We start from the raw sequence: 13,076 nt of genomic DNA, 5'->3' as shown, positions 1-13,076 counted from the left end.
TTGTTTTCCTAATGTTCGGCTAATGTTTCTTTGCTTTTAGTTCGACTTTAAATGGGCTTTTGTTTTGAACATTTCTTTTTGATCCTCCTTCGATTTTTTGTTTTTGGGTTTATCATTTAATTGTTTGTTTTCCACTTTGTTGTTGTTGTTGTTTCTGTTATTATACGAATAAGAGAGTTTAGACTAATTTAATATAACTACACATAGTATTATCGTAATTATTATTTAAACAATTGCTTAATGCCACAGTATCACTAGATGATGCACAAGATCGCTCGCTATCGATTATCATCTTTTCTCTACCATTGTATCATACATAAACTATATGGGGTTTGTTGTTAAGAGTACCACCACCAACACCGCCAACAACACTACTTGTACTACCTACACCCATGCTACTCATGCCACTGCTGCTCATGGTACCAGTGCCACCGGCATAGCCATGAATACCAACGCCGCCACCAACACCACCACCGGTAGAGGATAATGTAGTTGAGCCCATCATTAGTTTACCATTTGAGGATTTGGACATGGAGTGGGCATCCGGATAGTCGTAATGATCGAATTTTTCGTAGAGATGTTCTGGCTCATCAGTATAGGTATTGGAATCCTTAACAGGTGGCAATTCCCAGGGTTTCAGGGCCCGGTACTCGTTGGCTATTGCCTGGGCTGTCAAATATCTCTCCAACTCCAATTTGTCCACCTGCGGCATAGTCTGATGATAGTCCTGATGATGCATGGGATGCATATTGTGATTGAGCGTCGTCCTCTGGGGCTGCATTGTGTGATGTGGATAGCCACCATTCATTAGGGTTCCGGCGATACCACCATTTGAAGCTGCACTCAGTGGCTGATGTGGCAATATCCGATCATGGACATTGACAATTGATTTGCCGGAACGCAGGGAGCGATCGTGCATAAGCTTTCGGCGGCGTTTAACAAATCGCATATAGAAAACGATGCTGGCTCCTGTCATGACCACCAAGAGGCATGTTAACACAGCACACACAATTGTCACCACATGTGCGGGGCAGGTTATTTCACTTTCTGTCATGGCAGCTAAATGTTTGCGTGTTCTCTTGTTGTCATGCCACACTTCACAGCCAATGCGTTCGGCATCTAATTTTAGATAACCGCTACTTGAGGCTACCGATGGGTTTGTATTTTGGAATTTAGCTGTGACATCCTTTTTGCGTTCGGCCACATAGGCTGCGACACGTATCAGGTTATCATCTTCACCATCGGCATTTGGTTCAGAGCCTAAAGCTGCCACCGAACCGGCATCATGATGTCCCATCATATTGCCCGGTTTCATGTCCTGACCTTGTATACCATTTTCGAAGTTGCCAGTTACCAAACGCCACAGCCAAAAGAGTGTACAGTTACATTGCAAGGGGTTATCGCCCAGATAGAGTTTTTCCAACTGATCGATTGGAAATTGAGCTGCATAAAGGGTCTGAAGGCTGTTCGCTTGCATATAGACTTCAACGATATTGGGATTACCTTGGAACAGGCGCATAGGTAAATCGCTGAGCAGGGGATTATTGTTCAGATGGAGAATTTGCAAATGAGTATTGTCCACAAAGGCTCTGAAATTAAAGGGAGGGAAAAAGAGACAGAGGTTAATTCAAAATGCTGTATTATGGGAAAGTTATGGGTATAATATTTTTTAATTAAATATATTCCTATATAAGATGATTGAAAGTCTACTTGGAGAAAATATTGAAGTAGAATTGTGTTTGTTTGTTTTGTGGTAATCAAACAATTTTATAAATATAATTTTATTCAATCATTTTTTAAAATTTATCAAACATCAACACATTAATTTTCAATGGAAAGTATTAAAAATGTATGCGTTCTACATTAATTCTAATTCCTTTCTTTCCGATTAAAAACCATATTTCCTATCTTCACAAAACGTTAGAAACCTTCCCATGTTTTCTTTTTTACTCATTCTGCATTCGCCACCCCATCCACCAGCAACCATTTAATAGCCCAATGACTATAATCAGTATTCCTGGTAAATAACCTGAAAAGCTATCCCTTGACTCCATGTTAATATTCCCAAGGATAATCTGATCGATGTATTGACTTTGTGCCTTAAAAGCGCCCTTCTAGTGTCTCCTTTTAACTTTTCCCACCAGTATTACGATGATGTAGATATTTATTTGCACAAATGTAAATCAAGCATACAAATGGGATCCCCCTACAACAACAACAAAAAACAGGCGCTACAATTTAACAAATGAGGAATCCTTCAATGCAAATGGAAATGTTCCTATAGAACGGTAGACGGTGGAATGCCAGCCACCAAAGGGAGTCCCTTTGTGAAATTGTACTTTAACACTTCGGCGAGCAAAGCAAACCAACCGAAATCGGAAGACCGTGCGAGGGTGAGCGGGGGTTATGAATGTTCGTTCATTCGTTCGAGACATGAAACAAAACGACCAGGTATAGGTTTACACATGATTTTGCAACATGTGGAAGAGGAGCAAATGGGAGACTAAAACAAAAAAGGGAAGCAGAAAAGGTCGTTGGCTGGATACCCCTGAATAACAGGGTGAAACGGATACTTGTAGTACTTACAGAAAATGGAGAGGGGTTACACAAATGGCTCAAAGGATGTGGATAACATTAATTTAAATATGAGTTTCTTTTAAAACAGGGGATATATGATACGAACTCTTCACAGCCAACCAGCCAATGGAGTTAAGTAAAAGGATATTGGATCTGTGGTGGGTGGTAATGGTTAATGAGTGTTGCTTTGCTAAATGGCTTAAAACTGATACTTAACAATTAAAAAAGGATAAACATAGTTTATGGATGGAAGGAGCCAGGAATGTCATGTATTTCTAAAGTGGTATCAGATAACATCTAACAGTAATGTTCACCCTCATTTCGGTTCGCAACCCCTGTCCGCATAACCAATTTGACACCCTTTTAAAATTGTTTTCAATTAAACATTTTACAAATTGCCATCAATATTTACTTGTTGTAAGGCCAAAATTGAAAAAGAACATATTTGTTAAGTAAGAACAGAATATTGCTCATTTTCTCGGTAGTTTTTGGTGGAAATTGTGTTCGGCCTTGAGGAAAATTTAATGACTATTCAGGCAGGCAGGCAGAACGTGTTAAGCCTACGGAATGTGGAATGTTGAGTAATGTTAACAACATATTTTCCCATTTGTTATTTATCATAATTTATTGGAGTGTGTATGTGTGTGTGAGTGTGTGCGTGGCTATGTGTTTGGCACTTTAGTATTTGACATGTTTTTCCACAGAGCTCCTCGTATTAGATTTTTCCCCAAAACAACGGTCTGTCGTTTGGCTTGCGGCTCATCGCATAATAAACTTATTGGATTTTTCTGTCTTCTGGTGTTGTTCATATTTTTGTCATTTTTAATATAGCTGTCAGTTTTAACAAAATGAGCTCTTTATTAGATTAATATGACTGTCGCATGTCATAAAATGAAAAACAAATACATTCCAAACGAAAGAAAACGAACGAAGGAACAACTGACAATCTATTGGGTTGTTCAAATGAGATCTGAAGAGATTTTGTTTTTGTGTGTGAGTGAGTGTGTGTGTGTTGTGGGGGGTATTGTAAAAATACTTAAGGAAGGTTAATACGATATTTTTAGATTCCATGTGGGGTCAGATGGTGGATGTACGTGCTATTAATAATGTTAGGGTTTAATGTTTTGTGTTTTTAATTTAGTCAAGAAGAAGAGGAAGATGAAGAGATGATATTTTAAGAGAAATCGTAGGCACACGCATCTTAATTTAGTTTTGTAAACTAAATGTCCTTGGAAAAATGCAATTTTATCTTTATGGAGGTGTATTTTAAATTAAAAAGTAGATGTGTCACTTTCAAAATATTTTCAAATTAAAGGGATCTAAAAGTTTTGTTGACAATTTTATAATGAAATTGAGACATATTTAATTCTATCTATACCTACTGATTCCTTCATTTTTAATTGATAACTGAAGTTTTTTAATTTATTGGTCTTAAAATATTGGTCTTAAAATAATTGATCCTAAAATTATTGGTCTTAAAATATTAAAAATCTGATTTGCTTGAAAACTAATTTAGTTTAAAAATTGCATAATTAATTTCTTAACATGTTGTTGTTGTGGTTCCTTGCAAATTTAATGTTAATTTTATTTTCTACTTTATTTTGTTGCCATACAATTTTACCACATGAATGCCATTATGAATATAAATGACCATTGTGGCCTTGGTGCGTTTGTGTGTGTGTTTTTCCTGTTAATCGAAAACATTTGCATAATTTTCAATATAATAAAACACAAACATTAAACAGGTCAATAATAATCATAATATAGACTAAATAAAATATTAAGTATTCTTTGGTCGTATATCCTTTTTTATACAAAGGAAAAATACACAGGTAAACCGTGACTATAAAGACAACACATGGGTCATGTATGTACGAGTATTTGTAACGAATTGTTTGTTATTTTATGTGGAATAGAAGAAAAAATAGAAACTGAATAGGTTCTCACCACTGACAACATAAGCACACACACACACGCAAACACTCGAACATTCATTGAGCCTTAAAAGCTCTTTGGCAAATGAGCCTGGGAAAATATGCAGCAAGTGTTTATTTGTTTGTGTAATAATGACGATACCTTTGCCCAGAGATACATACAGACAGACAGGCAGACACCACCACCAGCTACAAATAGGCATAACATTACCAATGAAAATAAACATTAACGCTTGATGCAGCGCCCTTTACAAAGCCACGCTCACACACGCACTCATACAAGCTAAAGTGAATCATTGGAAAAGAACAAAAAAGCCCACAAACAGGATAACCTAATGGGCCAGAGGGGGGAGATCGAAGAGAGAGAGAGAGAGAAGGTGTGTGAAAAGAGTAAAACAGCAGAAACCGTATTAATGTTAATGATATCGTATCAACCGGATAATACCATAAAATGTATAACAGCACATAGCTCAATATATACATATAATTGTATTTGCATATGTATGCGAATGTGTGTGTGTGTGTGAGCAAGCAATTTAATGTTAGATAATAAGGATTTAATGCAAAACAAGAGAAACACAAACACACATACCCATACACGTTTAGAGTATCAGCTTGTCATTGCAAAGCTTAGCGCCGCATTGCCTGGTAATAGGCCCGGTAAGCGAGGAGTGCCATTAATACATAAATAATGTGAAAATTTTCAGTTTGAAATTAGCATAATTTCATTTTGAAATTACAGGGAATTTTAATGATTTTGTTTTTAAAATAAACCAGCATAACAATGGCACAGGGGCGTATTGGAAGACAGAGCCTTGAAAAATGGGGCATGAGGTATTTGTTTTATATAATCGATTGTTGATCGAGTATTATTGTTGATGTCGAACAGAGTTCCTTAGAAATGAATGCTAAGGAACTCAGAAATATCAGAAAATTTAACATAAGTCAAAATCTGATGCCTGGAGAGTTACGAACCTACATATGTAGTTACGTGTGGATTCTTTCTATAAGAAACCCTCTTATTGCGGAGCACATTCATTATCCGTATTTACATTGGTTTAGCCAAACAACAACCAGGCTCATATTAACTAAACGAAATTTAAAAACAACATTAATTGTAGGTAGTGAGTGGATGATAATGTATGAATACATTTTCTTATATGTGAATGTGTATCAATCAGGTAAAGGTATTATGAATATGAGTATACACTCAAAGAAAAATAAAAGATAAGAAAGATAGCAAAGTAAGACAATTTTCTATGGAAATCCTAGACTAATTTTCGAAGTGTGAAGAATATGACTTGAAATGTAATTAGAAAAATCTTTTTAAAAAAGTGAGAAAATATCAAATTTTTACTTTTATTTTTATTAAATTTTTTTCTTCGAGTGTATCATTATCCAGTCATGTAATTTAATATAACATATCGTTTTATATGCATTATTACCGACATAATGTTTATTTTAATGGTTGGATAATTTGAGAAAATACAGCGTTTCGAAACGCAACGAAAAAATCGTAAAAAAGGAAAAACATTTTCCAATTTACATTGTCATTAGCATTCATTAATGGATGGAAATTCGTAATAGTTTTTTAAGTGGATATTTTTTTTCATACTTAAATTTGTTCATAGTTGATTGGAGAAAAATTGCAAATGCATGGCTGATGGGGTGGTATACGAATATGTTTAACATCATGAATAAATCTCAAACTTACCTCGAATCAATGCGTTGCAGAAAATCCAAACGATTCAAATGCAATTCACGTAAATGAAACAAATTTAGGAAAGCCACAGCCGGTAGATTGGTAAAACGATTTCCGCTCAAAGTCAGATGTGTTAAATTGGAGAGTTTCGAAAGTTGTTGGGTGGGTACCATCTAAAAAAATGAAAAAAAAGAAATGAAATTTAATTAATACGATTTCAAGGTTGAAGATTGTAAATAAAAGCGAACAAAATATTTTAATTACACATTTTATAAGCAATTAAATCTTGAGTACAATTTATAAAAAAATAAAAAACAATAAATATATACGATTAAATAGTCTTCTTAGAGATGTTTGGGGTACTGTATGGTATTTTTAACTTGTTGTTCAAATTTTTTTTTTCCTTCTTAGACATATTTCGAAACAAAACCTATTTTCAAGTTCAAGTTTATTGCCGTCAACAGAATAATTGTATGTCCCTCAAAATCTAAATGACTTCAACCTTTATTACGTTTTGGGGGACTTTCTTTGTTGTCTTCTTCTATTCAGTGTTTCATTCCATTTTCCAATTTCTCAAATTTCATTTTCAAATATTATTCAACGGCACGTATTGTTTATGGCGTTATCGCGATCCAGTGGCACGTTTTTTAGCTACAAATTTTTCATAGTCGTCTAAGGGTTTTGTGTGCTACAACAACTACCACTTCCTGCTCCTTAGACTAACCTTATTTTGGTAGTAAATTTATATGTTGAAAAAGGCAAAAAACACAAAAACGAAAGCAAAGCCAGGATAAAAGCTTTCTCAGGTGGCTGTTTAGGGTATAGTAAATCCAAATAGACAAAAAGCCAGTCAGCCAGCCAGCCAGCGAAAGAAAGAAGTGTTGGATGGTGTAGTTTTTCCTACCATTCCGCCAGTTACAGTTATGTGGTGCTATAAAGGTTTTTATAGCTAAATAGTTTCGGTTTGTTTGTTTTGTTAAGTTGGAACTGACGGCAACAACAAATTTGCTTTAAAAAGATTGATTTTATTAGCAAACACCAGACGTTTTTCTTGCTGCCTAAAGAGACGAAGGTGTATATATCTCCAGAGTATTGTTATTACTGTTAGCAAGTATTGCTTAGTAGTTGGTTAAAGGAAACACCTAACATACATTTCCGTTTCCGTTACACTCACACCAACAAATAAAATTGGCGTTTTTTGGCCATATCTCAAGTTGTAAAATATTATTAAGTACAATACAATATTTTACGGTCACTAGGACGGAGGACTTTCTCAATGGTTAGCCAATGGTTTGGTCAGGGATTTCGTATATTTTTTATTTTGTTACGTGGTCGTTGTGGTGCTGGCGGCGGTGGTGGTGTTGGCAGTCGTGTGTTTTTGTATAGTCCGCTTGCTGTTGAGGGGTTTTTTTGTTTTTGACAAGCAACATTTTTCTGTGGTTGTAAAAAGGTCACGTTTTTCAGGGCGCTATGGAATGTCAGCTAACAAAATAATCAACAACAAAGTTTCCCTTTTTAAACACGTCGTATTTTTTCGAAAGAATTTTTTTTCTACTTTTTTCTCTTTCTCTCTCTCCCAAACATCATATTTCATTGTTGGCAAAGTCATTTACAGTTATTTCTGGTTGACTAACTCCCTTGAAAAAAGAAAAATAATAACACAGAAGGGGTTTATTAAGTTTAACTAAATTATATTTAATCACTTCATCAACAAAAGTAATGAAAAGTGTTAAAAGGATTGCAAAATATGTAGTATTTTTTATTGTGAAGAGTAAAAATTTCAACACAAGGGTAAACTAGAAAAATTTGAATTGAAATAAAAACTAACATAAAATAAGTTAAGTGAAGGGCCTTAAAGGGAGTTCAATTGAAAAAAAAAAATAATAAAGTGGAATAGCATCCAATTGGGTGCTAGTTAAAATTTGAAATATATTTCCTTTCTATTTGGTTTTCAAAGAGCGATTTTCCTACTGATATTGGTCCCACAGACAAACAAAATCATTCATTATAAGCAATACAAAATAATTCTCTCTCGCTTTTAGTTCAATTTCGAAGCTTAATCTTTATTTATTTCCAAATTGATGCAAATATATTCATTTTATATTTTTCCTCTCTTCTCTCTAAAAAATAACTAATATTTATTTCAATTTGAAGTCAAATTTTCAACAATATACTATCAGAGAAAAAAGATACAAATTCTGAACTTCGGTATACATTTAATTTCAATTTCCATTGGGGGTATATTCTACGCAAATTGCAATGCAAACTTAATTGGAGCATAAATAACTCTATACATTCAATAAATGAATTATTGCATATTTCAAAAAAATACAAAACAAAAAGGAAGGAAACGAGACAGAGAGGCGGAGGGAGGGAGATGAAGCCGAGTTAAAAGCAAAACTGAAAATGAATTTCATTCACAAATATAGGAATCTTTTTAGTAAATATGCATGAACACACTCACTCACACACATACATATGTATGCATGCATCTGTGGGTAGTTCTATCGTTATAATAGTTTTATACCAGAGCAAATGGTATATTTGTACATCACACTAGCTAGCTGTTCATAACCACACATACATACATACGCATTTCATATTTTCCTGAGGAATTTATTTAGTTTTTTTTTTGTTGATGTGCAAAACTAGAACACAATTTTTAAAATAAAATTCTTTCTGAATGATATATATTTGTTTCTTTCTGACCTCATTCCTCTCCTTTGATATATTTAAAGACCACAAAACAATAAGTGAAGTCCTTTTGAGAGAAAGAAATTTAATAAAGTCCTATTTGTTGTTCTAGGTTGGAGTCTTGTAGTTGTTGCTGTTGTTGTTGTGGTAGATGAAGTGTTGAAAGAAGTATTAAATAAAAGGATACACACAATACAAAGTGTTAAAATTGTTACTTAAACAAAATTTCAATATTCATTTTTGAGTGAGGTTTCTGAAATAAAATTTTGGGTATGCGGTTTCTTTTTGTCATTCGTTTCTTTTTTTTACAAATATGAATACCACAAAGGAAATTTGTTATATTTTAAATATGAACGATGCAAATGGGTAATAGGCGAATTTTAAAATGCCTTATGTGGGAAATTGAAAGACTTTTAAGTAAAATGACTCTATTTCGTGTACTTGGCTGAAATGTAAATATTTGTTTTATATCAAACCACGAGGAGAAAGGAAGAACAATATATATCCAAGCTTTCCTTAGAATCTCTATTAAGAAGTACAAAGGTAAATATTCAATAAATACTTCAATTCGTGATATTGTTATACCATTTATTGAACAAAATTATGATCACAAGGGTATATCTGGACGTATCTCTTATTTATCTATATAAAAATATGTTACATTAACTTGTAGTCGAACTCTTTCTTTTTTGGAGAAATTCAATACTCTGCATTAGAAATAACCATAACCCACTGAGTTTTAAAACTGTGTCCTAAATTTCTTCGTTGAGAAACATTTTTCCCCAAAAGATTGATCTATACCGATTGTAGAGTACACCACAACAAGACTTTCTATTAAAATAAATATAACAACTACTAAATTCTTAGATGACTCTGAAACTCTGCACATGCACAGTTTCTTAACTACATCCTCTTGTAGATTGCCACTCACCGGTTTCGTTTAAATTTAGGTGTGTCTGTCTGTCTGTCGGTATGTCTTTCCCTCGCTCAGTTTGTCATCAGAAGTGTGTGTGTGTGTGATACAAAATGTCTCTAACCACAAACATATTATGGCTCCATGGATGGCTTGGTTGTTATGAACATTGGTTATAAAACAGCAGGACAACCTGTACATTGTTATGTCCTCGTATGGTCCCAACAAAAGTATAGAATTTATTGTCATTGTTACCAGTATATGTGTAGGAATCCAAACATAAGTGGATGTATGTGTGTGCGTATTTATGTTGGGATGTAAGATTGTGTATTTCTAAACATGTTTGTGTGTTAGGTCTAGAAGTGGCATGTTGAACAGGAAACTACTTAAAATATCTTTAAAAATTCTTTGAAGCTAACAATACAGCGGTCGAGTATGAAACATGCAAGGTAAAATATTAGAGTGGTCAATGGGGAAAAATGGCAATACATATTCCCAAAAAAGTCAATATTAAAATAAAAAATACTGAAGAGTTATTAAAAAAAAAATCCACTAACATTAGCACCTTTGTAAACTGTAGTCTATTGACAGGTTAATATATTTCTGATTTGACATAAAATACATTTTGTTCTTGCAAAATAGTCAGGCTTAATCCCAGTTTGTTGTTTTTATAAAAAAACAACTATTTATTAGTGGGGAATGTATGGCATTGTCCGCCGAGGGGTAAGGCAGGGAAGACTATAGTTTCGGATCTCGCCACTGATCCTCATCAGTTCCCTTAGTTTTTTGTTGGGATATTCTCCCCAGAAGCTATCAATAGCTTCTTTACAAAAAACCTTTCAAACCCAAATGTCTCTTGTGACAATTCGAAGTTCTTACGTTACCAGCGATACGACCCCAATGAGAAGTTCGTTTCGTTGGCGCCTGACTTCGTGGTCAACAAGGCATTTACAGACAACTACAATACATTTCCCACTGCTATGTGTCGTCACTTTGTGACGAATGCACATAACGTTGTTGTTGGTATTGCTAGTTAAGGCAATAAACCAAACAGTATGACCGTGCCTCGTCTACAACTTCAGTAGTGTTGGCGGGTTATTTGGGATACCATTTGTATTTTGTTCTTGCAAAATAGTCAGGCTTAATCCCAGTTTGTTGTTTGTTGTAGACGAGGCACGGTCATACTGTTTGGTTTATTGCCTTAACTAGCAATACCAACAACAACGTTATGTGCATTCGTCACAAAGTGACGACACATAGCAGTGGGAAATGTATTGTAGTTGTCTGTAAATGCCTTGTTGACCACGAAGTCAGGCGCCAACGAAACGAACTTCTCATTGGGGTCGTATCGCTGGTAACGTAAGAACTTCGAATTGTCACAAGAGACATTTGGGTTTGAAAGGTTTTTTGTAAAGAAGCTATTGATAGCTTCTGGGGAGAATATCCCAACAAAAAACTAAGGGAACTGATGAGGATCAGTGGCGAGATCCGAAACTATAGTCTTCCCTGCCTTACCCCCCGGCGGACAATGCCATACATTCCCCACTAATAAATAGTTGTTTTTTTATAAAAACAACAAACTGGGATTAAGCCTGACTATTTTGCAAGAACAAAATACAAATGGTATCCCAAATAACCCGCCAACACTAATAAAATACATTTCTTAAAAAATGTGCCGCATGGGCTTTCATGGTATACCACCCTAATGTAATACATACTATTTAACTAAAGATAGCAAAGACTTTCAGTACATCCATACATACATATTTAATATGCTTCATACTCTTGAAATATGTATTTATATCTATGGTATACTTTTGGGCAAATACCTGTTTACTGTTTATTTGCCTAGAAGAATGTTTGTATCCTAGCCATGCTAAAAGTTATACAGGTATGTATGTCTAAAAAGTTTGACAAGATATTTCGGAGTTTTTAGTGTTTAACTTTTAGTTAAATAGACTTTTTGGTTGTATTGTGTTTTTCATTTGTTTCATATTCTATTTGAGATATTTTCTTTTATGAAAAAATTGTCTGCAACATAAAATTTTATGGGACAACACAATGTTAACAGCTTAAAATATAAACTTACCGTTAAATTATTGTTGGCTATATCCATATGCTTAAGGGTTATTAAACCCTCAAAAGCACTTAAATCCAATTCACTTATCACATTTCCTCTCACAGTCAAGGTTACCAGTTCCCGCAATCCTTCAAAGCTATCGTTGCGTATATATTCGACCAAATTATCCGATAAATCTAGAGACTTTAACGATTGTAAATGTCTTAGATTATTGGCTGGTATATCCAGTAATTGATTATTCTTAAATATCAGTATATCCAAGGACATTAAATTGCGAAACGTGTTATCCTCTAGGCTCATAATGTTATTATTGGTCAGATCCAGTTCCACCAGCGATGTCAAGTCATTCATGGCTGTGTGATCGACAATGTCAATGCGATTATAACTTAAATCCAATACCAACAAATTACTCAGACCCTTGAAGGCATCCTTTTGCAGCGAACTCACAGAATTGTGACTGAGATTCAGGGTACGCATCTCCGTTTGATATTCGAAATTTTTCGAGCCCAATGTTTCGATAATGTTACGCGACAAATCCAGTATTTCCAATTTCATATAGAATGGCAGGGTGAATTGAATGTTGCGTATTTTGTTCAGCGTTAAATTGATGTATTTGGTCTCGGGATTCAATTGTATTGGCACATCTTCCAGGGCGGCGTTCACACAGAAGGCCTTACTGTTGGCATCGCCACCCAAACATTGGCATTTTGAGGGACAAAACGCTTGAGTATGTTGGTGATAACTAAGCAGGATTAGAAGTAATGAGCTTAAGTGTAGCCAAGGTATACTAAACAGTGAGGATAAGGTGCTTGTAGATCTGGATGACGACGACGATGATGATGATGTCATACGCCATCTTACATGTGTAATTCGGTGTAAATGTTTCATTGTGGTTGGCGCTGTCGATGCTGCTGTCGTATTCGTTTAATGGTGAAATGTCGTTTGTCGAACGATTTTGTGGTAATGGCAACAGCAGCAGGAGACAAAAGGTAGCGAAACCTTTTGAGAATAGTTAACAACTAATTAAATGCTCGGCGTATGTAGTTGTTGTGAGGCCAAATAGAGAGCAGGCGAATTACACATTCTGTGTGTAAATCAACACATGAGCCTGAAATGGAAAAGACACAAAAAGAGAAATAAAGATTTAATTAAAGAATATAAAAGTGGTTAGACGAC

At 34.7% G+C, this 13,076-nt stretch overlaps 1 protein-coding gene across 1 annotated transcript; it reads right to left on the bottom strand.

Moving 5' to 3' along the window:
* Window positions 1-204: 204 nt before the first annotated feature.
* On the bottom strand, window positions 205-12,876 carry LOC133329467 (slit homolog 1 protein). The gene is made up of 3 exons (XM_061537939.1): window positions 11,910-12,876; window positions 6,226-6,386; window positions 205-1,589 (listed from the first exon to the last, which is right to left on the bottom strand). The coding sequence occupies exons 1-3, from the start codon at window positions 12,786-12,788 to the stop codon at window positions 311-313; spliced, it is 2,319 nt and encodes a 772-aa protein (XP_061393923.1). The 5' UTR covers window positions 12,789-12,876; the 3' UTR covers window positions 205-310.
* Between the last annotated feature and the right edge of the window lie 200 nt (window positions 12,877-13,076).

This window comes from Musca vetustissima, unplaced genomic scaffold (assembly GCF_032173495.1).
Source record: "Musca vetustissima isolate MV318-11 ecotype Yass unplaced genomic scaffold, APGP_CSIRO_Mvet_v1 utg6568, whole genome shotgun sequence".
In the NCBI taxonomy this organism is placed as follows: domain Eukaryota; kingdom Metazoa; phylum Arthropoda; class Insecta; order Diptera; family Muscidae; genus Musca; species Musca vetustissima.
Note: the sequence above shows the minus strand (reverse complement) of the source record. Positions and strands in the feature narration are given on the sequence as shown.